This window comes from Anopheles merus, chromosome 2L, assembly GCF_017562075.2.
Source record: "Anopheles merus strain MAF chromosome 2L, AmerM5.1, whole genome shotgun sequence".
NCBI classification, from domain to species: domain Eukaryota; kingdom Metazoa; phylum Arthropoda; class Insecta; order Diptera; family Culicidae; genus Anopheles; species Anopheles merus.
Genome location: NC_054083.1, coordinates 33900245 through 33927913, shown reverse-complemented (window position 1 = coordinate 33927913; position 27669 = coordinate 33900245). Strand labels below are relative to the sequence as shown.

The 27669-nt window shown below is 45.7% G+C and overlaps 2 protein-coding genes and 1 non-coding gene across 3 annotated transcripts; all 3 read left to right on the top strand.

The window, feature by feature from the left end:
• Window positions 1-402: 402 nt before the first annotated feature.
• Window positions 403-27225, top strand: LOC121594349 (LIM/homeobox protein Awh-like). The gene is made up of 6 exons (XM_041917513.1): window positions 403-1129; window positions 17821-18002; window positions 25844-26058; window positions 26121-26342; window positions 26432-26686; window positions 26758-27225. The coding sequence occupies exons 1-6, from the start codon at window positions 1124-1126 to the stop codon at window positions 26817-26819; spliced, it is 942 nt and encodes a 313-aa protein (XP_041773447.1). The 5' UTR covers window positions 403-1123; the 3' UTR covers window positions 26820-27225.
• On the top strand, window positions 8777-8848 carry Trnac-gca. The gene has a single exon. It is a non-coding gene; the product is annotated as a tRNA-Cys (tRNA).
• LOC121594350 (chymotrypsin-1-like) lies at window positions 14825-15823 on the top strand. Its single transcript, XM_041917515.1, has 3 exons — window positions 14825-14906; window positions 14966-15570; window positions 15666-15823. The coding sequence occupies exons 1-3, from the start codon at window positions 14855-14857 to the stop codon at window positions 15819-15821; spliced, it is 813 nt and encodes a 270-aa protein (XP_041773449.1). The 5' UTR covers window positions 14825-14854; the 3' UTR covers window positions 15822-15823.
• Window positions 27226-27669: the final 444 nt, after the last annotated feature.

Here is a 27669-nt window from a genome sequence, read left to right as displayed (position 1 = left end):
GAAGAAAGGGCAGGAAAATTCAGCCACTAAATAAGGAATGGAAAATGCCACCGGCGATGATGACGCTCATCGAGAAGGGATCGAAACAGGCTCGAAAAACGAAGGCGGAGCTACGGCTGCAGAGAAAATTGAGTGCGCCTGCATGTTGAGTGTATCCCCCACCACTCCGTTCACCATGCCCCTGGTGCAGCTTCCATATGGGGTGGTGGGGTGGCGTGCTTGAATTCGTCGTTCTCTTTTACCCACACCCCTTACTCGACCAGTGTTGCAACGTCGTTTCGGCACCGCTTATTTACCTGCGATCATCCCCTGTTTGGTGTCTGCGTGTGTGTGCGTGTTTGTATCGGTGTTGCAGGCAAACTGTCAAAAGAGCGCGAGAATCGCGAGATTCCAGTCCCGGGCGAATAACGGTTACGATTAGACGTGCGCGCAACAAACCCATTTCCTTGGCGGCGGTTTTGTTTACGGTACGCGCGTACGGTGTCGCATCGATCGAAGTGATCGAGATCGCGCGGATTGTGTTAAAGCGCGCGCAAAAATACCACTCCATCGAACCGAAAGGATTACACACAGCTGAAGCAGAGGGTGAAGGAGTATTCGTGGAATGGTTCGGAATGTTTGGATGAAACTAAATGCCTCCAAAAAAATGGAATTTTCTACAAATTTATCTATTTGGGTTGCAAATTTCACGGAAAAATGGTTTGAGCTGTTAGCTCGGTTTTAAGTCAACGATCTGGGAAGCTGTGATAGAAATGAATTATGAAAGATTAACAAAAACGAAATGCGTGCAGTGTGATGTTTGCAGCCAGTGAGAAGTGATTGAAATAGGAAGGAAGACAAGCGTCTTTATAACACAAGCCAGCATGTTGGAGCATGTTTGATGCTTAGCAAATCAGCATCAAACATCAGACAAGTAAACCAAAATACATTAAAGATGATAACCAGGTGAAAAACAGTTACAAGTCAGGGGAATCTTCTTACGTGACGCGTGAAATATAGCTAAATAAGCATCAACGGTCTTAAATAAGCATCAATGGTCAAATAAACCATAACTCATCAACAATGTAACAAAGTTGCAGCTCTGGAGTGCATCACGAAACACAAAACAAAACAGCTGTATATAATGAAGGTAAGATAATACAATTCTAAAAGCAAAGGCATTCCCACCAACTATCAAGATCAAGGTTTGCCGTCGGTGTTTTGGGTACAACGCAGGATAATGGAATGTTTCTGTTTCATTCTCTTCAAATTTCACATTCGAACGGGCCCGAACCCGAATCACTTAAAATGAAACGAGATTCGAAACAATTAAACAAAATTGAAACGTTTTGATTTTATTACATTCGTATTGGATATTGGTTTTTAATAAAGCCTGTTCGCAAGGGCACCGCGGTTTGCAAAACCGACAACCGGTTTTATGAGTACAAAACCGGCAGTACAAAAATAACAACACCGAATTTCCATGTGCCATTCGAGCTCGAAGCAAGTTCTAAATGAAACGCAACGAAATTGATCGTTATTGAGCTTATATTTTTTCCCCTGTGCTGTGCTATTGTGATTCTCAAACAAATCGATTTAAAGTTTTGACCCGATCCGAAGGAGATAAATGTTGCTATACACACACACACACACACACACACGAACGCTTGGCAACATATTCGCCATTCACATACACATATGTACATCAAACGGGACAGCTAAGGATATGCCGCACCAAAGGCACAAAAAATGAGGTTTTCACCTTTCCGCGCGCGCTCTCGTCACGAACTCCTGTGGCGTGCGTCCAATTCCCACCTGGGCCCGTCGACATCATCGTCATCGGCATGCAAACAGAGGAACAAAAAAAAAACACAACGGAAAAGATGTTGATTTTGGTATCCTCTCGGGGGTAGCCACATTCGCTCGAAAATGTACAACAAAAAGTGTCATAATGTAAATTTATGAAGTTGACAGCGGTGTGTGGTAGGAATTAGAACCTTCATCAGTTTTCATGTCGTTTTATATAAAAAAAAACATCGAGGGGATGTTTTGGCGGAGCGTTGTGAAGGTATTTCGTTTTACAATTCGATGGAATTCTAAATTCGCAATTCTTGTTCACGCGCCAAGGCGTTTAAAGGCGTTTAAAAGCTCTGAGCCTGTTACATATTTAAACCTCGATCAGCCATGTTGTCGATATTATTGGGGGCAGAAAGTAGAAATTGAATAGCTTAAAATCTGTCCGATCAACTTTGTATGCAAATTGTATTCCCAATTCATGATATTAAACTAAACTATCCCAAAAAATTAATTTGAAGTCAAAAGACTTGTCATTTCGAATTCTTGGGCTAATTCGTTACTCCCAGGCTCTTAAGAACAGTTAAAATGTCTCTAAAAGCGCTTGAATCTGTACTTCGATAGAGCATCAACAAGTACAACCAGTAACTACAATTAATTGACCAACTCTACGCCTCTCCATTCACCCTTGCAAGGCTGTGCAATATTGCTCGTGGAAGTAATCCTTTTAGCTTCCATTACGAAAGGCATCCTTTCATTGAAATCGCCGATCAGTCGGACGTTGAGCCGACAAAGCCAAATCGTTGCCCTCTTTTTCTAGTGCAAGTGTGGGTGGGCAAGCGTGCATGAGTTATGACCCATGGGCAGGAACATAGCGGAGTTACCGAGCCCGCTAAACTTGACCGTGACAATGCACATGCAACTACTTTCGCAGTTGAGCCCATCGTCGGGTACATTTAATTCAATAAACCAGTAACGAACGCCCGGCAACCGAGAAGGTGTGAACTCATCTGCGCTTCCTTCTTCGCGGCCACCAAAACCGAGCGGAACAGCAATCGCTCCCCATTGTGTGCGCGAGCGGCTAATGTGCGTGAAGAAAATCTCCCGAGCCCAAGTTTTCTCCCCACAAGCGAACGAATGAACGACGCGCGTGGACATCGACATCGCGGTGGTGGCTTAGCGCGAAGATAAATGCGTGATTTGTGTCATTGCGTATGATAAATATTGTCCCGCGCGTAAGAGGCGTAACAGTGCGCAGCCGTATCGTTCGGTGCCATGATTTACGAGCCGTTTGGCGAAAATAAAACCTAAATAGCGACAGAGTATCATCCGGTATACCGGACCGTGTGCTCCAACCAGGGCCGGGAAAGGTCGTACACGCGTAAGTCGCCGAAAAGAATTAATCAAACGCACGGTGCTGCCGAAAGTGAGAGAGTTTTTCAACCTTTTGGATCGGGAAAAGCCGATCGTAAATCAGGTACCGGGATGGCGAGGGATATTCGATTAAACCAAATTTATGATATCGTCGATCTGGACCACTTCAAAGGAAAGCAGGCGTGTTTCGTTTGCTCAACAGCAAGTGCTGCAAGCTGTTATACACATCCGTATAACAGTGCAGGTACCATACGTCGTTACAACTGAAATGTTTGGGCAGGCTTTCAATGATACCCAGCGATATCCACGAGCCAAACGCTCGCATGCCGGCCCGGCTCGCGAGTCATCCACTTCAGGGAGATCAAATCATAAATTTACATAAACGACAAATAAACGCCAGTAATTAAGTCCATTCGGACAGATTATGGACAGGCCGCGGAAGCAAGCGAGCACGAAGGATTTAGTAGTGAGTTGTTCTTCGAGCCCGACAAAGTGTTTCCTGCTTCTTCTTTTTCGGTTTGATTTCGTTCAACTGCAGAACCATCACGCCGGAATCTTTTACTGAGCGACAGCTCCAGATTGGAATCCCTTCGATCCGGAGTTCTCCAAACTGCGAAACAAAATCCATCGAAAATGCAATCGAGATGCCGCGTAAGGATGCGGCGAAGGCCGGGAGAAAAACCCGCCACCGCCGGGGGTATCATAAAAATATTAAAATATTACACATTGAAAGGTAATTAATGCTTAAAACTGAGGAGCTTTGGCGGATCTGTGTCCGTTGTTTATGTTTACGGGTACGTGTAGAGCAGCGAACAGGGAACAGAGCGGGTTTAGGTGGAGTGTCATTGGGAGTGGGATTGGGATAGGGGGGAAGGGGTCGATTTTTCAATCTTCCCGGCTCCCACGGCGACACGGTCCAAGTCCGAAAGGATCTCCCGTTGTTTTAGAGCATTCGAAAGGGGTCGGCTTGAAAGCGGCGATCTCTATGCTGGCTGGAAGCGGGATGAGATGAGTGTCGAAACCGTGCTTGGCGTCTATGGACAGGTTTCTGAAGGGGTTTGGTTCTTCTACCTGTGCTTTTGAAAGGCGACGCACACAGCAGAACACGTATCAATAAAATCGTTTAACACGCACGGAACGGCCCCACGGTGACTTCTCGGCTGAAAGGCGGCACTTTCATTTGGGCGATTTATTCCACACAAACAAAGCGAAAAGCACACGATAGTGTATTCTATTTTATTTGTAAACTATTGGAAGATTGCTCGAATAAAGACGTCAGATGAGATGTTAGAGTTGTCTAGGATTGGGGCGACGAATATTTTAACATAATAAAATTGGACGTTTTCCAGAGACATCTTGGTGAGGCAAGAAGCCAATGACTTCATCATCAGTGGGGATCCATTTTGGTAGAAATCAAACACAAAAACGCCCGTTCGTTGAGGATCTGTCACTGATCTGTCAAACAGTATGCAAAGAGCCCTTTTTTCTATTACAGTAATCTCCTCCCAAACGATGTATCAGCTTCATTCAAAAGCTACAAATCACAGACACATCGGATCATGGATTCGTGTAAGCACTTTCCCCACCCAACCACCCAATTACGCTCCCACACCCCATAATCGCAATCGAATTCATACAATCAGAAGTCATGAATTTCTAACCCACCACCACCTCGCTGATCTGGTAGTCGGCCACCTCCGAAAGCCAGTCCATTCCGTAGCCAGTGCGAACCCTACTATCTGTTGCGTGTGTCCGTGAGATATCGCGACGAACGTATCTCCCGTGCTCCATCTCCAGATGCCCAGTGTGTGGCGTGTTTTAGCATGTTCGCTTGCATATATGATTTCCTCTTATCATCGAAAGCATGTTTCCGTGGCCGTCGGTAAGCTCCGGTTTCTTGCCCCGAACGCTTCCTGGATGCATTCCCACCCGCTTTCAACAGATTGCTGATTGATGATGGTGCCGTCCCGGTGGAGCAACCGCGGTGGGTGAACCAAGTGAACGGCAGATGCTGTTATGCGGGTTTTTTTCATGTTTTCCATTCCATTCCTCATGTCTCTGTACTAAGACGAAATGCTGAGAGTGTTTTTTTTCTCTCCATTGCATGTTTCTTGTGCGATACCGATCCGATAAAGATCCCAGAGCCTGAGGTTTTACAGCGTTTTCGATCGGCCAGTGGAGATGTGAGATTGGTTTAGGTAAGGTGGGAGTGACTGTGGGGAAGTAAAATATTTTGTAAAACATTACCCCGGTGTATGGATATGATACACCGGTTCTGGTTTAGGGGCGCCATAGACATCCAGGCTGGATCTCTTACCACGCCAAGTGGCAGCAATGTGGTGAAGGTCCAGTCATACTACTCTCCCAAAACACGCTCTCGAAATGTGTTAACTCATGGAGCGATGTCTAGAAGTTGCTAAAATTCACGCAAACTTTTCACGCCGTCCCGTGCCAGGCACAGCATGACGCATCTGACCTTCACGGAACATCTCCGTCGTCCGTCCGTCGATGTGTTATTTCGCATTCATTACATAAAACAAACCTCACCTTTAGATCTCATAAAAGCAGCATTAGTTAAGATGATGATGGTTTTGCCCATCCCGAGCAGCACGATTTGTTCGCGTAGTGAAGCCTTTGTTTGGTTTTGCTGCCAGCCTCAAGCTGCCTCAAGATGGCCGACCCCACCCGATAGTGCACGGAAGCACCGAAGTCGGTGATGCGTGCTGGAGGATCGTAAAAATTCTACCCGCCCAAAGGTGTTGTACAACATGCCGGAAATCGTCATAAAGTAGTCGGCTTTATGTCTCGACTGCGCAGGGCGACGACTCCCGGGAAAGTCTGGCCGGAAATAGATCGTTCATCATTAGTATGGCCACTGGAGAATGGCATTCCCCGGGGAAGGGGAGAAGCATTAGATAGCCAATCCATTCTTTTGGTCACCATTGAAGGTGTTTGAGTTTGAGTGTTATTATGCGTCATGTCTGACGATTTTATAGCTTACTTACTTGCCCCGAAATTGTTGTTCTGGCAGTTGTGTTTTGACTTCCCGGGGGCCCCTAGATAAACCAGCAAATTGTGTTTTTGAGACAGCGTATTGACGTCGTTTTCTGACCCCTCTTTCATGTTGACCACCACGAGCATTGACCAAATGCTCCAGTTAGCTGGACACTGTGAGAGCACACTCGCTCTTTCCAAGGCCTCTCCCGGCAGTGTCTGAAGTCGTGATCTGAAGCAATAAGTCCGTTGTGGTCCCGCATCGGATGCCTTCACGTTTTCCCATCGGAAAAATGTGGTCCACGTGCTCTGTTCACACGCTCCTTGGAACGCAAGGACCATCCGCATTGCCAAGACGATGGGAAATGGTGCTCTGGTTTCGTAAGTGTGCGACCAAAAGGGCGCACACGCATACGGACATTAAAAATTTGTTATTAATGAACACTGTGCGCTTAAAACATTACGGACCTGACCCGGTGACGATCGTTATTAGAGTTCGTCGTCGTGCAGCAAAAAAGCTTAGGAAATTTATAATCCGTGAAAACAGTGTTTAATAAAAGTTTGGAATTGATGCACCGTGTCGTGCGGAATGAGAGATAAAGTTGTCGAAATAAAATTAATAACTCAAAGACCTTGAGATTACTCCTCCCTTCCGAATCTACCACGATTGCCTGGAAGAGATCGACCGATCCTTTCAAAGAACTGCGATTATCGTCCGACCAGCTGAGTTACGGCAAACGGTTTGGATTTAGAGAATAATCTTCTCCCAGGCGTACCGAAAAGATCGAGTGAAGAGATCTGTATTCCAATCGTCCCATGCTCTATGGGTCATGGGTCTACGGGACACCCGACCCAATCCACCTGATGGGCTATAAAAGCTTCTCACAAAAAAAAAATGGGATACAAAAATGAGAGAATACAGAAAAAAGAAGCCACCACCGGCCTACGAACAGAACGGCAAGAAAAACAAATTAAATTAGCATAAAAAATCGTTCGATATTATGTTTATTGTCATCGAAACCGACCGGGCTGGCCGGCAAGTAAAAGGGGGCTACGCTTAGGGGGCTACTATTTCTTTTCTTCACCACAACACCCGCGTGCACTGGAACAAGACACGCCTGTCCCCTTATCGAGTTGACAGTTTAGCATCTCTCGTGAAATCATTCTACCACCAGCAGCAGCAGGAGCATGAGCACCAGCCAGCTCGGGCTACAATAAAGCCCACAACGGTAAGCTCGGGGCTAAAAGCACGGTGCAGCTCGGCTTTAGCTATTCAGCTGACACAAAAACCTTCTGTCTGGTGGGTGAAAAATGGTCGTACTTTAGCCGTGTCGTACTTCTGGTGTTTACCCGTGAAGGTAAGAAGCTGTTGCGACGGCAGCTTTGGTTAGTGTCAATGGCGATGATGACAGAACGGGTCGGCAACGGAGGAAAGGAGAGTGGAAGTCGAAAAAAAACGACAAAACGAAACGCACCACACGTAAGACAGGTTGGCGGGCAAAGATGAAAGCCGTCCGGTGCCAGCTGTAATAATCGACCAAAAAGTCAATCTTCACTCATAAAATAAAACATATTTATGCAGATAAGATTATCGTAAGCTGGGGGCCAGTGGGAAAGCTGCGGCGATGGAGGATATGTAGAGGGCGAGAGACCCCGATGATACAACACCGTAACACAGGCACGGTGAGAAACCGAAGCCTTGGATCTAACGGAATGCCACTCAGAACCAGCCTTTCCGATGGAATACGCACTTTGACTCTCTGGGTTGACGTTTTCAAAAGATCATTTGTAAAGTTTATCGGCCTGGGGGAAAAGGGGATCGCTTCTTGTGGCTTTGTTTTATCTCAAATATAACGTGATATCTAAATTGGTTGCTCACGAGCTTCAAAGGCTGAATTGTTTTTTTTTGGAGCTCTGGTGAGGATCGATGTCGTGTATCGGTGTTGTCATGTTGTTTCTGACCCCGTCGAAAACGATAAGATCGCCCATCACCCATTCACGTTCTGAGTGAAGGTGTTGACAGGAGCTTGGGAAATTACTTGTGATTTATGCGTGTTATGATACAATACAATGGATTGTTTTTGAAAGTCGAAAATTATTGAATATACCATACTGGATCCACAGTTACCCTAACTAAACCCGGAAAGTGAATTGTTCGAGGGCATCCGCCCCGTCAGCACTTCTTCGCCACTTCTACTTCACATAAATTACAGCAATTAAGACAGTTCGATAGACTGCTTGTAAACCGTCATGTTGTACTGATAAGCAATGTGAACGCAACCATTACTTGTTTCTCGGCCGTGCCCCCGGCTGGCCCGTTCAAGCGCAACTGCTGCTAGAATGCTGACTCTAGCGACTCGTCCCTTACCGACGTGCGCAAGTGTCGGGGTCTGGCCTCGTCGCTGGCAGCTGGGTGCGTTTATTTTTAGCAACCCACAAACTTGCTCCCAGTGCGTGTGGGTCGACTCGCCTCCTCGGTGGCCTCGGTGCTTGGAGGCGCTTCTTCTGCGCTGTGTGTACGCAAACAGCGGACATTGTGCTGAGCAAAGCTGAGATTGTGTCATCGAGCGTGTGGTGGTGGAGCACGTTTGGTGGGTGGTTTTTATAGCGTGACCATAGTGTAGCAACTGTGCAAGGGGGTATAGCTCAGTGGTAGAGCATTCGACTGCAGATCGAGAGGTCCCCGGTTCAAACCCGGGTGCCCCCTTTCCGGAATAAGAGAACAAGATGGAAAATTTGGAAAATAGGAGTCGGTAAAATGGCACCATGTCTCCAAATTTCGTTCGTCGTTTTTATTATTATATAGTAAAGTATTACGAAGGATTTAATTTAAGAGAAAATATAAATATATATTCCTCCTATACTTTTTTAATATGTACAAAAGAAATTACGCTACAGCTGTACATTATTGTAAAAAAATAAATAAAATAATACACTTTTTTCAATTTCAATTGTCAATGAAACAAAAAAAAAGCTTTTCAAAAATATCCAATTGATTTTTACAAATAATTATGTAGATAACAAAATGATGATGAGGATGGGGAAAAATGAAAACAGAGTGGGTCACTTTTTATCATTCAATTTCAATCAATCAAATTGTTTAAATATATTGATCGAACGTTTCTGACACAAGTAATCGAAAAACTGAGAGTCTAACAATAATAATCCGTATCAAACATCAGCATTGAGATAGTTTATTGCTTTTAGAATTTTTGGTTTAGCAAAAATACCAACTTTGTATATATATTTTGTTCTCTAATAATTTTCATTCTGTTCTATCGCCCAATGTATTTTACATCTTCAAGCATCTAATTATTTCCTGCGTTCGAATATTCCCACCATAGCCAAAACGTGTCATAAAATTAACAATATATGACCATTTGAGTCACAGGAATGTCCAGCTCTATTTAATATACAAAATAACCTACCATATAGGGACAGCCGTGGAATTTGGGTGTCCAATCGCATCTAATGAGTTCGACGACGACCAATGCACAACGCAGCCATATTTGCTACTCTTAACCTCCACCACCTTTCCATAACTTTTCATATCGATCCAAAACGATCTGTTGGTGGTTTAGATTCTCCGAAATCCCGCCACCCGAATAGATCTCTCTCTCCCAGTGCTCAGAATAATAGTCCAACATCTTTTTGGGGAACGATTTCTACGAACGGATAAACGCTTTGCTACCACATGCCTTGCAGTAGTTTACACCAGCCGACACGACACAGCCTTTCCACCTTCTCTCGCTCTTCCAGAGCGCACCCGAAAGCGCTTCTGTTTGCAATCATTTGTTTCTAATGGGCCGGTTGGGCCCACCAAGCCACGAACCCGTGGCATCTTCGCAAAACTTGGCGGTCCACAAGGGTATACCCGTTCAAAACCCCGCCATAAATCGGAACGTGTGGAACTTCTGCTACTTTCATGGGATATCGCCCGCTACCGATCTTTGAGGCCAGCGGTCTCGTCCTACGAAACGCCATACAAAGGTAGCGTTCGACGTCCGTTCGAAAAAGACGACACATTAATTAAGTGATTTGTTTCAATCGGCTTTTGTACTAGGGTCGCCATCACCGACCGCTGCTACCAACGATGGACGTGCGATGGTGATGCCTTTAGAAAAAGGGTGACGATCGTGATTTCACGGCTCCATCCGCCTCCGTGGTGGGAAGACGGGCCCCTACACCAAGGCTTTCCGTAACGATTTCTTCCCTGTCCGTGGCCGGGACATTAGTGATTTGGCACCCGCGGGTGCTGTGTGTGAAAACTCTTCACCCCCAGAGGGCCACGCTAATGATGATCGTTTTTCAATCGATCTCGAAACCACACTTACATTGTACCGCCGCCGGTTCACCCAAACGCCCGGACGGTTGATTTCATAGACCAACACTTCCTCGGGTGCTGTTCTTCTACTTCTCGTTCAGCCCTGACTTTGGGTGCGATTAGTTCCGGAAGCTTTTCACCGTCCCCCGATCAAGACGTTGCTGCTGATCGGCTTCGTTCACTTTCTTCTCCCCTGACTGCGATGGTTTGCTCCCGGGACAGTGCCGGCAGGAAGATAAACGATACCCGTTCCCTCCCGGCTGCTGTTTGCTATTGTTTGTGCGGTCATTTTGCTCAAATGTTGCCTCGCGAACCCATTGGCTGTTGGCTCGGTTGCTGGAGCGGTTGCTAGCGCAATTTTGTTTGATTATTATTATTATTTTATTAAACAACGAAGTCACGGCAATTGAACGCCAACACTGCCAACGCGAGGCCGGAACGGATCTCGGTCGGGTCCGATCTGGGATAGAGACATCAGCGATCGAGTGGTCTCGTAGTAGTACCGCCGTCATGCTTGTAGCACACACTTCGTCCGGTACAAATTACAAATTGTTGACGCTCAGTGCTTGATGTTAGGTTGTGGGAACATCGTTTCTCCCGTCTGTTGCGATTGTGCGTTTCGCTACTTTCCAACCCACTGCCGGAAGTACCGAGAGCAGCGATCTTTCGATGGATGGATTGCTACACACACGGCTACACAGAATGATTGATCGTTCGTCACATGTCGCGACCCGAGGAGTGTCCTCTGGAAATGGTATGTTTGATCGGTTTTGGAAACGGACAGATCGATCGGAACCCGGTGCAAACGGTGCTCCAGATAACGTAAGCCACTGTGGCAATATGCTTTGGTAGCGTGTCATGCACGGTAGCGAAAGATTATGTCAATTCCTGAAGCCCCTTAACGTTAGAGCTTCCATTTCCAAGACCGTCTGATTCGTTACGATTTGCAAACATTCGCCAATGGATACAAAGACCAATACCGTTTGGATGTTGGAAACTTGCAAGAGTACAAACGTTTTGATCTTGATCGTATCAACAATTGAAAGAAGGGATATAAGTCAAACATCCAGCCAAAGGCGATAAAGAGCAGGTTGTCTAAAAAAAAATCAAGAAAAGAAAAGGAACACCACTACCTAAAGGTAATCCAGTGTCTCTACGTACGTGCGTCCCGATCGGGACGATAATCGATCTTCGGTCAAACCGATCAGTTCCAGTTCAGTTTTCCCTCTCTCCTCCAAACGCTCCAAAGCTCTGACATCTCCCGCTTTTGATCGCCGCTAATCGGTTATGGATGGGCTTATTTTTTGTGTGTCTTCGCTCGATGTGTAAGATTTTCGGGTGCGCTTCTCAACTAAGTCTTTTTTTTTCGTGTTCCTCCGCTACCCTCCAGAGCGAATACAGATCACCCAAGCCACGGACGGTAACCTTCCCCGGTCATCATCGCTATGGCGGTGCGTAGCGAAGTAAGTTGTACACACATATCTAGTTCCCATTTTTGTGCACTGTTGCCCTCTCGAACCTCCCCATTCCGTTGCTTCTTTACGGCGTAAATTTGGCGCAAGATAAGACACGGTCTGAGCTGAGCCGTGGCGCTGTAACTTCGGGACGTGTCGGAGACCAACGTACCCGGTCGGAATTGAAGTAACGCACAAAAGTAATTTAATAATCATCAATCAATCATTTGTAATGCCTGACACGTTCGGATCTCTTATTTTTTTGTATTATTACTCCTGAAGAAATCGTCCCAGCTTCTGCGATCGCGATCGGTGTCGGTCGAGGTGTTTTTTGGAGTGTTCTGATTTTTTTCTGGGACATCTTGTAGTTTTTTTCTGTTTCGGGTGCGTTTCTCTTTCTCTTTGGAGATCTTAGAGCTACCTTGGCGCGTCTGTCCTTAGATGAGGATCTTAGGTGGATGAATGGAAATGCCGGTTAGCTGGTACTGGGATCGAGTCGAGAGGTGTGAAGATGCTGGGGTGCTTCAATGAGTGTGGTTCAGCGGTCGGTTTCGGTACATTGATGGACTCAAAGCCAAATGGTTTGGGCCCGATTTCTTAACCTTCGCACGATTTGTGTGAAGGCTCTTGAGGTGAGAGAAGCAATTACTTTCACAACGTACATGCAGTAGCTATCGATGCAAGACTATGATGAAACGTTCGTTTAGTGTGGGCTTTTAGCTATGTAGATACCTTGTACATCTTCTGACGAATGTAACATAAGTAAAGAGAACAATATTCCAAAGGATTAAAAATATTGGACAAACTTTTACAAACTATTGATCTCCTAAACATCTTGTTTGTATGAAATTCTGAATCATTCTTACGTTGGTTGGTTACTATTTCTGAAACCCTTTTTGTTTCCTCAATGATTTTTTCCATAAATTGCCGAACACCATCAGTTATCTCTACACAGTAGCTCCAATATTGACCACAACATCCCAAAAACATGCATACTGTCCTGGATGTGTCATTCCTTCCCGCTCTACACTCCCATACACGCTCCTCCAATTCCAATGTTTCGATGTTGAATTTTAAATTTATTTCAAACGAGGTGAAAGAAGGCAATCTTTCTCATTCGACACCACAGCAAAGCATGGGACGCGAACAGCCCCGAGAACCGCAAACAAAACCAAAATAAAGCGAGAGTAATTAAACGAGAATGTCCACGCCGTTGATCTTCGCGTCTGGACTGTGGAACCTGTTCGCCCTGTCCCTGCTCCACCGATGCCATGAAGCCAACGAACGTGGAATGGCATTTTGGCTCCACTTGCAGTGTACGAGCAGGCGCTCGGCGCGTTGGCGGGTCGCACCGTTTGACAAGCGATTTCAGGTCCGCCAAGATGCCGCCGTGTTTATGCATATTATGCAAAAATTCTTTATTCACCGTTGTCAAAAGCCGATAATTCTTTCGATTAATTAGTGGAGTTGCTGGTGCTGGGTTCGATTGGTCGCCCGGTTGCAGCGTGGCTGCGTTATGCGATCGTTGACCGTGCCAGGGGTGAACCATCGTTCACGTCCCGGGTTCCCCCCAAAAAACAAAAAGCGCCGGATGCGGTGGTTGTAATGGCTTGACAGCTGCCCCACAGCAGTGTGGGCGTTCGATGCAACCAATGCCGGTGTGCCAATCATACGGTTAAGCTTCGCCACGCAAAACCCTTCCACCGTGCAACCTGACACATCCTGCGGGATACAATTTTACGGTCCGAAATTGTTGTGACGCGCTTCGGGTGTGCGTTGTGCGTGCGTGTGCTTTTTTTCGGAAGGTAGTACGGATCAGTTTATGCACCTTTTAAACGATGTGCTACCGTCGGTTTTCCGATGAGTGTGAGAGTGGTAACTGCTTTGGAGAAACAGCGACATAATAAGACACCGGTTGCGATCAGTACCCGTGAGGGAATGGCTGGATCATTAAGCAGGCACCTCCGGAGCAGCGTGCCGTGCTGTCGAACGCGCAGATCCACGCAACGCAGCTTCTCGATTACGCAAATGAGCTGGGGATCTGACTTGCCCTTGGGGATGATGGTGAACACCGAGAGAAGCCAGCGTTTTTACGATCCAACTTTTTATATCATTTTAATATGTTCCACACCGTCCGGTGGCAGCTAGGTAATGGTTTCGGTAACGGTCCCACACGTTGGCAGGTGGATGATGGTGGCAATCGTTTTGCCTCTACCGTGGCCTCAAGGTGACAGTTTTTAGTGGCTCACAATTAAAAGCGAGTAAAATTTGACGCTCATTAACATGGGCGCTCTTCCTTGGGAAGGTTTTGCCTTCCAAACGTAAGTGTTGCTTTATCCGGACAGCTCCCTGAAATGCAGGTCAGTTTGGTACGTCGTAGACAACAGAGCCCGGGCAGGACAACCCCACAACCAGTCACACATATCTTTCGCGAGGATTACGTGCCTGATAGCGATGGCAGTGCAGGCAATAATACAAAAAAACGACCAATATTGCACTTGACAGTGCACCGAGTCTTATCAGCTGAGGAACTGCAACCGATGCACACGCCGTTCTTATCGATATCGGTAGCTCGACGTCACGCGAGACGATTGACTAATCGCCGAGATTGAAGATCAACTCTATGAATGAGCAATTTTGAGCTTAATGTACTGCTACCTATGTATGTAATTTCTGTTGCTGCTTTGTTTGTTTTTATTCAAAAATAACTGACCTACTGAACTAGAAATGCTGCGAGATGATTCGCCGATTCGAGCCGGTGTGGCATCGTCTAGCCTTTCAGGAATTCCCTGCGCTGTGATAAGATTATGCTCGATATCACGATGTCCCTACCGGTTTGTATAAATACTTTTCCGCATCTAAGGAGAAGACATACCAGTAACAACTTACAACCGTTTAACAAGTGCGTTCAACAAGCAATACTCAAGCATTAAAAATGCAAACAAAATATCTTACAATTTCCTTCGCCCTTCTCGGTGTGGCATTGAGTAAGAAAACATCTTTAGCTTCTATTTAGAGCCTTTAAAAACAATCCCAATGTCTACAGCCATTCCCGCGTCCCGCTCGACGATTGTGGACGAATCGGGTCCAGATCGTCGCATTGTCAACGGAACGGATGCATCCATCCTGGACTACCCGTTCATGCTGTCGCTTCGCGGCAGTACCGGGGGCCACTCGTGCGGTGGTAGCATCCTGTCCGAGCTGTGGGCAATGACGGCGGCCCACTGCGTAAGCTCCACCACACCGTACCTTCAAACAATTCAAGTCGGGCGTACCAACATCTCCCGCGACGTCGACGACTCGGTGTACGGTATTGCACAGGTCATACCCCATCCGCAGTACGACTCACGCAACAGTCATCTGAACGATATTGCACTGCTGAAGCTGCAGCGTCCGATCGTGTTTAGCGAGAGCGTCCAACCGGTCCGTCTGCCCGCGCCGATGTTTGAGGTGGAGGATGATCTCGACGATCTGGGCGTGACACTGATCGGCTGGGGTCTATTGGCGACCGGTGGATCGGCACCGGCTACACTGCAGCGCGTCGACTACTACGTCGTACCGAACGAGGAGTGCAATGCGATCCACACAAGCACGATCTATCCATCGCACATCTGTGCCGCCATTCCCGGGGGCGGCAAGGGACAGTGCAGTGTAAGTTGGCAGGGAGGGGAACGGGGGGGGGGGGTTAGTGTGTGTAGTGTAGGTTAAAGTTACTTACGAAATGTTTTTCCTACGCTTCACAACAGGGTGATTCCGGTGGTCCGCTGCTCCATCACGGTGTCCAGGTCGGTATCGTGTCGTGGAGCATCAAACCGTGCGCCGTTGCACCGTACCCGGGTGTGCTGACAAAGGTGTCGCATCATCTGGAGTTCATCCAGCAGCACACGGGTGTTACGTACTGAACTAAGCGGTTTTTTTTTTTTGTAAAACAATAAAACAATAAGGCAATTGACATCATTTGTTATTGAACTTGATATGGAAAGATTTAAACTTGAATAAGACTAGCTATGGTTGCTATGATCAACTGTCACATCTGATTAGATTCGAGACTTCTGGATGTCAACTACCTTAGTCTACTGGAATCTACTGTAATCTATATCAGAATTGATGGTATTGGGTGACTTTACCCTGGATTATTTAAGCTAATTTTACTCAACGTGGCAAAAACTGACATCACTATTTCAAAAATTGATCCACTTCCGAGCATCAAAAGATGACAGATATTCACGATTTTAGTGATCATTCCTTAGTTTTCCTTGATCATTGAGCTTTACTATCGGATTAGAAGGAACATCCAAACAAAAGGCAATAATAAAGTCCAAAATTTTTGAATAAAATCAAATTTGGACGCACTGATTACACAGTATCAGACATATTCAAGGAACAAGTCATTCAATACATCTATGTTAGGCAAACATCATATGGATAACTTTCCTATTGTCCAGTGATGTCAACATTGCAATACCTTTAATAGTACCTTGAATCCTCAAAGAATGACCTTAAATCGTTGAGAGAGTTGTAATTTCAATTTCCCGATCTAATCTCAATTGTACAATTGCGGAATGAAAACAGCTTAATTGCTTATCCTTTTATTCCCCATTCCGGAAGATCGTTTACGCTCTACAAAAACTGTGCCCTTTGTCAACCTCACTAGCGCCACCGTGACCTTGGGTATACAAACAACACCGACTCCCAAATTCTAGCCGTTACAATGTGCCGTTCAAAATTATGTTTACACCCCGCAACGGTTCTCACCCGAAAGGTAACAAATCAAATCCCTCCCTGTACATTGTATCAAAAATCGCCCAAAATCAAGCCCACCAGTAATAAACCCACAAAGCTGTGGGTCTATCAGATGGTTTCGGCAATCAAATGACTATCACAGCCGGATGATCCCAACGCGGGACAGACAAAGGAACGTTCCCGGAGCACGGTGCACTTTCCTTAGTGTTCGTAGTTTGGCACACGCCCGCACCGTCCCGACCAGCTGTAGGATCATAAATCTTCGCGCCGAGGACTGTGAACGCACCGAGGACTCCCGATCATCTGTCCGGTCTTTGGCTGGTCCCTCTCGCAAAAGGTGCCATTTATTGTCGAGTGTGTATGTGTGTTTTTTGCGGTGACGGTCCTATAGGCGAAGGTTAGGATAGACAAGCCAGAAAGTCATGTCGTGATTATGTAACGCCCGTTTTTCGCCGACCCCTAGAAGCGGCATTGTTGAAGCGGCGCTCATTGCCACCTTTGCGGCTGGAAGAGAAGGGACCGCCACGCGAAGGGATCTTCATTCTCCTCGCACACAACTCGAGTGTTAATAGGATTTGTATAGTGATGTGCGTTTATTCCTCGTTTTTTTCTTCCTCCGCTATCATTCTATGAACCCCAACCCAACCTACTGTCACATTCCGAATCGAAGCGGGTCCTTGCACGGGGTGCTAAAGGTGCAACGGACAGCCCTTGTACACGCATCATTCATCATGCTGCAGTGCTGTGCAGAAACTGAAGTACCCACTTCGGCACAGCAGGAACTCTGCCATTGTTATTGCTGGGTTTGGTACACACCCGCCCTGGTGTAAAGGTGTATGGTTGTGTCCTTCTGGCACAAGGGTTCCCTTTCCGGACCACTGTCCATGCGCCCGTTCGTTGCCATTTGTTGCCGGAAAACAACATACAGGCGTAAATAATGTAATTGAGTCGGGTCGGGTTGGGTCTGTTTGGTCCTTAGCGATTCCTCAATCAGTTTGAAGTTGCTTGTACGAGAATCAAATTGGAATTAAATACACAAGAAGACCCGATTCGAGCACTTCCTAATGGATTGATTCTAGTGCATTACAATATAAGAATATCGCCTTAGTACACTTATGAACCTGTTTTTTTTTCTCTCTCGTCCTTCTATCCCTCCAGAAAGAGCTCCGATCCTGCACGGCCTGCGGTGAACCCATATCGGACCAGTTCCTGCTAGACGTCGGTGGCTGCTCGTGGCATTCCGCCTGCCTACGGTGCTGCATCTGCCACACACCGCTCGACCATCAACCGTCCTGCTTTCTGCGCGAGCGACAAATCTACTGCAAAACGGACTACACGAAGTAAGGCACTCCCCTGGTTGACTCCTGAAACCATTCCAAGCTATAGGAATAGTACACCAGAGTCCTTAGAGGCCCTTAGAGACCATCTGCGTACGGACGGACGGCTCGTGCAACTCATTAATTTGACGACAATTAGTAGTGCTGTTTCGGTGAAGCAGTGGCCCTGCTCTCATTAATATAACCCATGTTTGCGATGATCAAAAGGCAGGCAGCGAACAAACCTGGACAGGGACGGAAAAATATGAATTTCACATTATACACTCCTCCCCAAAACGCTTGCACTGGCTTTGAAGCAATCGGAAAGCAGCACATTTTAATAAATAAACAGTTGCTGCCGTTGCTACCCGGCCAGTGCTGTAACATGGGTGCGAAAATAATGTATGCATCACCGCCCATCAACACGGCATCACGATTTGGCCATCAAGGTCCCGGACATGGCCAAAAGTAAGGCCAGCACGCCACGGCATGCTTTTTCATGCTCAGTTAACTCCCATCAGCTATTCTAATGTAGGCAAGGGAATAAATTCTCGACCCTGTTTGACAAATCTACATCCTCCGGAGTTCTTTTGGCTGGTTCAGAGAAGACGTTAATTTTGGCAAACACTCTTCTTCTTTGGAATTATTCTCCTCTAGGTGGTTTGGTAGGTGGTTTGTTAGGAAAGAGCTTGTAACATGTAAAGCATGGAGCGAGGGGCTCATTCTTCAAAAGAAAACATCAACAGGGTTGATTCTCGTCTAATTGAGCGCGTTGTTTGTATTTTGAATTCACCAAACGTTGCATCTGTTTTACATTCTAAAGCGGCGAGTTTGAATTTAAACAAAGACGAGATATAGGATTTTCCTCCAACATGGGCCTCAATCAGTGCTAAAGATTCATTAATGCTTGAAACTTCTTGGCACATTCAAAAGCTTCTGAATCCGGCCAAAAAGGGAGGATACCAATGCTTACCAATTTCACGCACGTTCACATTCATTGACGAATTCGATTGCCATTTCGGTGCTGTTCTGTACGTTTATCAATGATACCTCAAAACCTGTACCGGATTTGTTCGGAGCAGTATCACCCAGTGTGTGCCTTACCGGGAAAGGACAGCCGAAAGGGTGGTTCCAAAAACTCGTTCCAAAATCCTGTGCCTTCCTGCTCCAAACCGGGTGACATCTGGTACCGTCGAACATGAGCAACCGTTGGCTGTACCACCAAGTCCAATATGCTATTCGTGTCCCCCCCCCGGTGTGTGTGTCTGTACTACTGGTTCTCCAACACGACATCTCCAAACGGCACACAGCACGGCACTGTGGCTGTGGCACTTTAATTGCTGCATTTGTTTCGAATCTTTCGTGCATGTTGCAACATTGGGACCCGTGCACCCGGTTGTACACCCGGTTGTTGTGCACATTGCAATCAATGCAACAGAACACTCCTTCCTTGTCCCCCCCCCCCCCTCCCCCCCTTATTCCACTCTGGCACACTAAGGGAAGGAATCGCAAGGAGAAGGAAACACGCTGAATCGCAAGGAGAGAAAATAATAAATATCGACATATTTTTTCACGCGCTTCAAGAACGTTTAACATGCAGTACGCATGTAGTACGCGAGTCCACTGCTGCTGCTGCTGCAATCGAATTCGTATCTGGAATGGTGTACCTTTTCGCCAGCATTCTCCCCCGCCCAGACTGACCAACCATTCCGCCAGTCACCATTGAGAAACATCCCGATGTACAACATTCTGGGCACCCGTTGGTACGTTCTTCCCATACCTTGCCCGTTTGGTTGGCCTTCGTACTTGAAAGGGATTCCATCCGGAGGGGTTTCGTTTGGTGCCTGCAATGCTTTCTAAACAATAGGTGGGCTCTCCCCATCCTGAGAGCGACAGAGGGAGCTAATTTCCGAGGCAATAAAATTCATTATTGCACCTCCTTCTAAGGGTGCATCGGGTGTGTTGCTTCTGCTGCTGCTGTTGCTGCTGTTGCTGTAGTTCAAGCCCTGGTGGCTTACTGAGACAAGTTTCCGGAAACCCCGGGTGCAGTGATTTTTCGCGAAAAAGTGTAGAGCGCAATGGAAAGCAGGGGTGAGCAACCTGCTAGTCGGTGTTACGGCTTTTTGAAATATTATAGATCGACTTTCTTCTAATTCATAAGATTCAAATCAAAGATATGAGGAGGCTAACAAAACGACTATTTTATTATGATGATGTATGTCTTGTGGCAGTACAGTACAGGATTCCTCACTTCATCTCAAAGCGTTTCTTGGCGGTTCGCCGCCATACCATTGATGACAATAGTCCTCAGACTTGAAGCTTTGAAAAATTCAAGATTTAGAAACAGATAAATAATGTCCGTTTATGTTCGTAGGCGGAAATTTCAGCCTGTCTGCTGTTTGCATTGTATAGCAGTTTTCGAGCAGCTATCTAAGAGGATATTTTATACAGGTGGGCTTGTCCCAAGGTGTATGAATTTAGAAAGCTGATTTTTATTGTTTCTGCTTCTGAATGAAGATTTTAAGAGTGTTTTGTGTATTCGTCAAGCCTGCAGAAAGCTTGTTTGAACAAAAATTTTCACCCATCCTGTTAAAAAGTGATATTCCAATTTGGTTAAAAAACATACTATGAGACCACCTGCACTACATACACTTTGATTCTGGATTACATCACCAGATCTCTTTAACGCACCTGGGGATAAATGTAAACACCACCTTGTTTTACCATTTTTCGAGCAGCTACTCGAATCTAATTCTAGCTTTGCGGCTAGAATAATCTAGACCGAAAATTGCAGAGACTCCATACAAAAAACTGACTAGAATCGTGAAGGGCCCCATTATCTTGAATTGATATTTATGTTGTGGTCTTGTAGGACTCTGCAATGTAAGTATGTTTATTAAACCATCAAAACGAACATTGCATATATATAAAATATAAAGCATAACAAAAAACCCAGTTACTACTGCAGATGCTAAGTTGACCATCCCTGCGTTTCAAACCAATCGACACAGCGAAAAAACTAAAGTTCCATTGCCTCACCATTCCATTCCGAGGCGCAGCATCACTTGCCGTGCATTGTAATGAAGAGCCCGGGCACCAACAGCCCGGTTTTGTAAAGCAATTAAAGTCAGCACGTCTCCCGTGGTCCGGCTGCAAGTTGTCGGGTGTTTTCACCGGTCGACAACTGTGGTCACCCTCTGCCACCAGAAACCAGAATGCCCGGGTACGTTCTCCTGTGCTCCCCGGTCGTACCAAGCGAACCAGCGGGTAGCACCCCGCATCTGGGTGGACATCCGCGGGAGAGCAAATTATGCACATAATCCTGGAAAATATCTCGAAATTTATCATTCCCCTTTCGGTGGCATCGGGTGCAGCATCTTCGGGTCGGCTTCTGTGCAGCGTATCCCGTGGGCCCAGGCGATTGAGCTCGGATTGGAGGGCGAAACGGTCGAACACGATTGCGAATCGTGAAAATATCTGCAGCAAGCGATCGCAACCAAATACCGATACAAATCGACCAGCTTGTCGCGTTGTTCCTTCTGCAAACGAGGACGGCACGGGAAGGGGATGCGTGTGTGCAAGCAGCGGGCTCAACGGTAGCGAAGGTATCGCGCCGACGATACCTAAACGATCGCCACCCTTGCCCGCGATCGTACTGCGCGCGCAATGCGCAATGCGTAATCGCGCACAATCAATAAAGATGTGAAGCGCTCACGGTAAGGTGGAGCCGTTTCGATAAAGTAATCTCGGCAATCACCCCCGGAACGCAATGGCCGGATGTGTGCGTCGGGTTATGTAGTTTTTGCTGCTACCACCCATTCCTGCTCCATCACTACACTACACGAGCAAAAGGGGTTGCCTTGCGCACGCACGCATAAAAGCACGATTTGTCGAGATGCTGTCGAAGAGCATCTATACGGCCGTGGAATGAAAACATACTCGCATGAGCAATGCAACCGCTGTTAATACCGTTTTATGAGCGTATAAACAGTGCACACGGACAAACAGTGTCGATAGATTATTTCTTTAGTGGACCTGTTTTTTTATTACATTTATTCTGCACCTCTTTCTAGCAGCTCATCGAGATTCAGTGGGTTTTATTGTTTTGCTGGACTGGTTGCAGGATTTTCATAAAATAGTTCGAAGCTTCAAATAAAACTCAAGACAGCCCAGGAAGGCGTTGCTACTGTGTTTGTGTAAACCCGTAATGAATATTGTTTCTTGGACCAATAATTGATAACAAAAAATATGTAAAAACATAACTGAAACTAAGTTTACCACTGTAGATCTTAATTTTAACATGCCCGCCACGGGTTCAAGCCTACAATGGACCGTCCCCCCGTAGCAAAGATTTTCGACTATCCGGCTGCGCGGTAATGGATTAAGGTTCGAAAGCCTGTAGAGGCCGGCATGATCGGGAGGTCGCAACGCCAAATAGAAGAAAAAGAAGATTGTACTTCGAGTTTTTCGTAATGTGGATTCGCCAATCCAAGGATAAGCCAGTGGTCTGGATCTTGATCAAATAAATAGTAAAAGGCAAGGCATATGATCTCAACATCAACTAGCCTTATTTTAAGGTTTTTGTTCAAAACTTTATATACTAGTGGAAAATGTAATGCTTGAAAATTTTATAAAACAGACAGATAGAGCATATACAGACTTTTACATTAATAATCTTTCATATTTTTCATTTTTTAGACGTGTGAACAGTAATTATAAGAAAGGAATATTAAAGGCAAGACTTATTAGCTTGCATTATTATAAACTTAAAAGTTTGTATATTTTTAGTTTAAAATACCTAAAACATGGTTTTGTCCACATGTTTTAGGTATCCTTGGTACTATTTTCAATGACAATACTACCTTTAGGTTAAGCAATACGGCAAAGCCGTCCCTCCTGAATAAAAAAAACTACCTTTGGGTCTCTTTTACCCCTTTCTAACACGTAGCTATAATCATCTCCAACAAATAAGCTTGCAGTTTGCCCTTAGTATAAACATATTTAATACCAAAATTACAAATTAATAAAAATAAAATCAAAATTAAAGTTAAATTACTCTGCAAAGAGATTTAAAATAACTTCAACAAGAACCAACTGACCAACAGACACTTGCATCTCTTGACCCTTAGGAGACGTAATATTAAATAATTAAATAAACAAATTAGATAATTTATTTTTTGCATAAAACGATGTTTTGCAAATATTCAACGAATCACATGTGTATTTAATTATGTGGATTTTGCCTTTTGTTTTTACCTTTTTTTTATATAAACATTGACCTCCCTTTTGCATGATCAGAGCGAGAACAGCGCCAGCGTAGCGCGTGAAAAACGAATTCCGATATTTAATCTTTTGATTTTAACATTCATCAAACATCAAACCGTCATTCATTAAGTCCTTTCGTTCGTACTGTTTGTACTTGGCTCGCAGATTTTGCTCGCCCTCCCCCCCCCCCCTCTCCTGTTATTTACTATCACCTTCATCGATCTCGTTCGATAATCCATCCCCGGGTGAGCGCGTGTAGGGTAGAGATTGCCACGATAAACAGACAATCGCACCTTTCTACAAGCCGGGCAAACCGAGCACCAAAAAAAAGGAGAAAAAAACAAGAGTGCAAAAAAGCACAACATTGAGCAAACAAACAGAAGCCAGCTTCGAGATTCGCAAACATCGAAAGTGCATAAAAATAATCATTAATTTTAATGTCCTACCATTCCCCATGTCGTCAACCTGTCCCCTGTTGTTGGGCACGCGGGGCGCGATGCCGATGTGCATCTCATCAACTGCACTTCCTGCAAGACCAGAGAAACCTTCCCCCGATGCGAATGGCTGTGGGTGTGTGTGCGTGAAGGAGAATGCATTTTTTGTTGCTGTTGGTTGCCATTCTGTTGTTTTCCCTTCCGAAAACAAACAGACACTTCACTTTAAATAAATGGTTGATATAACTTTTCACGAAAGCACGGACGCGCTTTGGCGCTCCGGGATGGATTAACTTTTTTTTTGTTGCATTCTGATACCCCCAAGATGAAGCACCCAGCAGAAAGCGCCCGAAATTTGTCCTCTGCCCAGCCGCACTCGGGGGCATCTTGTTAGCAGGAATGTTACCATTTTTTGTGTAGAACTACCACCGCGCGTGTGTGTGTGCACGTGAACAGTAGTTTTGTTTCATCGTCTTGGATACGATCGTCTGTGCGCTGTGAGTGTAGAGACACCGGGCGAAGAGAACGATGAGGACGCTCATGCAAATGAGGTGAAAATTTACCATCAACAAAGTGATATTCCGCACGCGACCCTCGTCGGGGATGGTGCTGCTGCTTCTGGTTTGCACGAGTCCCAATGTGCACTGGGTGCAGTGCTGCATGCATGGGCTCCATACCACCAGCACCAGCAGCAGTACCACCACCACTACCACCAGCATCGCTGTTTCGATGTTATCGGGCTGTATAATTAATGGCTGTCATAATATGGAACAACACAATGGGCAAATTGAGGCTCCGCGTGTGCTCACCGGGCACTTCCGTTCTCGTCGGCGGTGTACAGTGCCGGTCGGCTGCCAGGGACCACAGGTGGTTAATTTTTTACACATATAATGATAAGAGGGTCTTTTACGCGTACTTTTTCAGATTTGTTTAAATTCTGAAAAGTACTTTAATCATAAGTTTTAGAATAAACTAGCTCCATGAGATGTTGATACAAAGTGTTAAAACATTTGATGGCATGATCTTATTGACCTTTGATCTTAATTTAAGCCTTTAATCTTCAAACTTTAATAGGTTTACTACCCTAATGACGAGAACCTCATTGAAAAGTATCCTAGAAGTATGAAAAGTATTTGACCTCATTGGTTGGGATACGATCGCTTGCCAACTAGTGAGTTCGAAATTGAAAAAAGTCCTTAATAGTCCCATGGCAACGATGCCGTTGGTTCTTTCTGTTAATGCTAACTCGTTGGTAGGAGACGACCCAACTATTGTGGTGCCAACTAGTGAACAATCCAACTTCAAAAGACCCAACCAGTGAGGTTAAACTGTAGTAGAAATTGCGAAAAACATAGTTTAAACAAGAACATGACGATAACAGGGCCAACGTTGATAAATAAATAAATAAGTAACAACATTAAACTAAACGACGATTTAACAAGATACCCACAATGGGTTGTAGGCCCGTATGGACCTTCCCATACTTAGGTCTAAATATCCTACTATGAGTAGTCGGTAAGTCACTGATAGCCATGCCCATGGGTGGTACAGGACGACCTTGACCGACAATGATTATTTCATCAAATAAGAAAAAGAATTCACAAGGAATAATCGATAATCAATGTCTTCAATGACTGCCGACTCCTCACCTCTTTACATGTCAGTTCCAAGGGACTCATAAATTCTGTCTTAAACCCAACGCAGGATGGTTCCTCGCAATTGCTGGACACTTTTGTTGCATAGTCCCAGACAACTTCTAGCCCTGGAAATTGTGTTAATTTCAGGTTTGTAAAAGGTCTCTGATCTATTTCATGAGTTAATTAGTTCGTTTCCAACAAATTTCGGTTCTTTAACTGGTCCTGAGAATGTCCTGGTCAATTATATTCCTGGATTGATCATGAATCCCGATTTAGGCTCAAAAGAAACATACATAAATACTTAGTGAAGCATGTAATAAAATTTGTACAGCGATGCAAGCAAAATTGGAACATCACTGTAACCTTCTAACCGTATAGATTCCAGCAATTTGCCCTTTCGCAGACACGGATTGTTTTGTTTTCTTCTTCTACTACTACTTAATGTACTTGATGAATCTGCAATGACGACGAATCTCTCTCTCTCTTGATCTTATCCTCCCCTTTCCCCACCACTCTTCCCATTTTCCAGGAGGTTCGGTACGAAGTGTGCCCGGTGCAGCCGCACGATCAGTGCCACCGACTGGGTGCGACGGGCGCGCGATCTTATCTTTCATCTCGCCTGCTTTGCCTGTGATAGCTGTGGGCGCCAGCTGTCGACCGGAGAACAGTTCGCCCTCGTAGACGATAAGGTACTGTGCAAGACGCACTACTCGGAGATGTTTGACTGCGGCACCTCGAGCGATGGTAAGCATAGGGGCAGGCGACTTCTAGGCGTTTAGACAACTAATATCGATCCTCCCTTGCAGACGGTTGTGAAGCGGACGGATACCAGAAGAACAACAAAACCAAGCGCGTCCGGACGACGTTCACCGAGGAGCAGTTGCAGATACTGCAGGCGAACTTTAACATCGACAGCAACCCGGACGGGCAGGACCTGGAGCGGATAGCTTCGGTGACGGGGCTGAGCAAGCGCGTCACCCAGGTTTGGTTCCAGAATTCCCGGGCACGCCAGAAAAAGCACGTTCAAGGTACTGGGGGATACCCTTACTCGTCTGGTTCTCTCATGTACGTAAGACTAATCCACTCTTTTTTGTCTTCTTCTTCTTATTTGCCACAGTTCCTAGAGAAGGTGAAATGAATCCGTTTGCGAGGCACATCAACCTGCAGCTTTCGTACACCTTCCAGCAGGCCGGTGGTGCGGTCCACAACTCGCTGCACCTCGGGCCGGGTGGTGGGATGGGCGTCCTCAGTGGGTCACCCTTCGGGCCGAACGGCAGCTTCGGTAGCCATCATCACAACAACAATAATAATAATAACAGCACCAATATAAACAATAATCATTCCTCGAAATCGTCCGCTTACAGTACGCATGGTAAGATGATCCCGTAGCACGCTTTCTTGCCCAGTGAAAACGATGTCTTAATTTTGATTCCATTTTTCCAGATTCCTCGCTTGATGAGCTTTCGGAAGACTCGGCGATACACTGCATGCAGAGTGAAGCTTAGCGAAGGATTGCATTCGCTCCGGTCGTTCCACTGTGGAAGCGTGGTCTGCTTGGTCATCTTGCGACTCGCACGTGTTGGTTGTTGATCAGTATTAATTTATTCCTCCCAAAACAAAACGATGGATGGTTTTTAGCTAAATTTTAGTCAAGAGATAGTTTGGAGCTTGTTTTACCCTTAAAAAAGGACGTTGTTTTAATTCCCATGCCTCCTCCCGCTCCAAAATGTGTAATGTACATTCCGGCAATGTGCTGACGGTTTCAGGTCCGTACGTGTAACAAAATTATTGCCTCCCCCATTCTTCTGCTTCTACTTCTTCTCATTAGCATAGTTGTGGCCTTAAGTCTCTGATGGAGTTCGTTTCAAACGCAATTGTAAAACAAACAAACAAATACAGAAATTATTTATTTAACGCATCTACAACTGTTCGATCAAACAGCGCTACTGAAAGAAAAGATCCCACCACCTCGTGCTGCTCGATCAAGCATGCAAACGCAATGATACGAGCATGTTAGGTGCAAAAGGTAAAAAAGACTATAAAAACGCATTGAGCTGCAGCCGTTACAACACACTCGATACGGTTTACTGCAACGGTGTACACATCGGCAACACATCCATCCCCCAGCAGCAGCAGCAGCACAATGGATTCGGTTCGGCAGGAAATTAGCCAGCGGTACAACTTCGATCTTCCTACCATGGACGTCTACAGGACGGAAGATACGGCCATCATGGGCATGGGACTGCCGCCGGAGAAGTTGCTGCGGGAGTGTTGTTACATCTTTCAGCAAGCAACTGCTAAACGAATGGTGAGTGAGTGCTGGCGGATGTGAGGGAAAAGTGTTCGGAAGAGCCA

What these genes read in the sequence shown, in the direction of transcription:
- LOC121594349 (XM_041917513.1), top strand. An exon ending in TGCAAAACGGACTACACGAA is followed by an intron (nt 18,003 to 25,843) that starts GTAAGGCACTCC and finishes CCCATTTTCCAG; the next exon opens with GAGGTTCGGTACGAAGTGTG. An exon ending in GTCCGCTTACAGTACGCATG is followed by an intron (nt 26,687 to 26,757) that starts GTAAGATGATCC and finishes CCATTTTTCCAG; the next exon opens with ATTCCTCGCTTGATGAGCTT.
- LOC121594350 (XM_041917515.1), top strand. Translation starts at nt 14,855, where the DNA reads ATGCAAACAAAATATCTTACAATTTCCTTCGCCCTTCTCGGTGTGGCA. An exon ending in CCTTCTCGGTGTGGCATTGA is followed by an intron (nt 14,907 to 14,965) that starts GTAAGAAAACAT and finishes CAATGTCTACAG; the next exon opens with CCATTCCCGCGTCCCGCTCG. An exon ending in GCGGCAAGGGACAGTGCAGT is followed by an intron (nt 15,571 to 15,665) that starts GTAAGTTGGCAG and finishes GCTTCACAACAG; the next exon opens with GGTGATTCCGGTGGTCCGCT.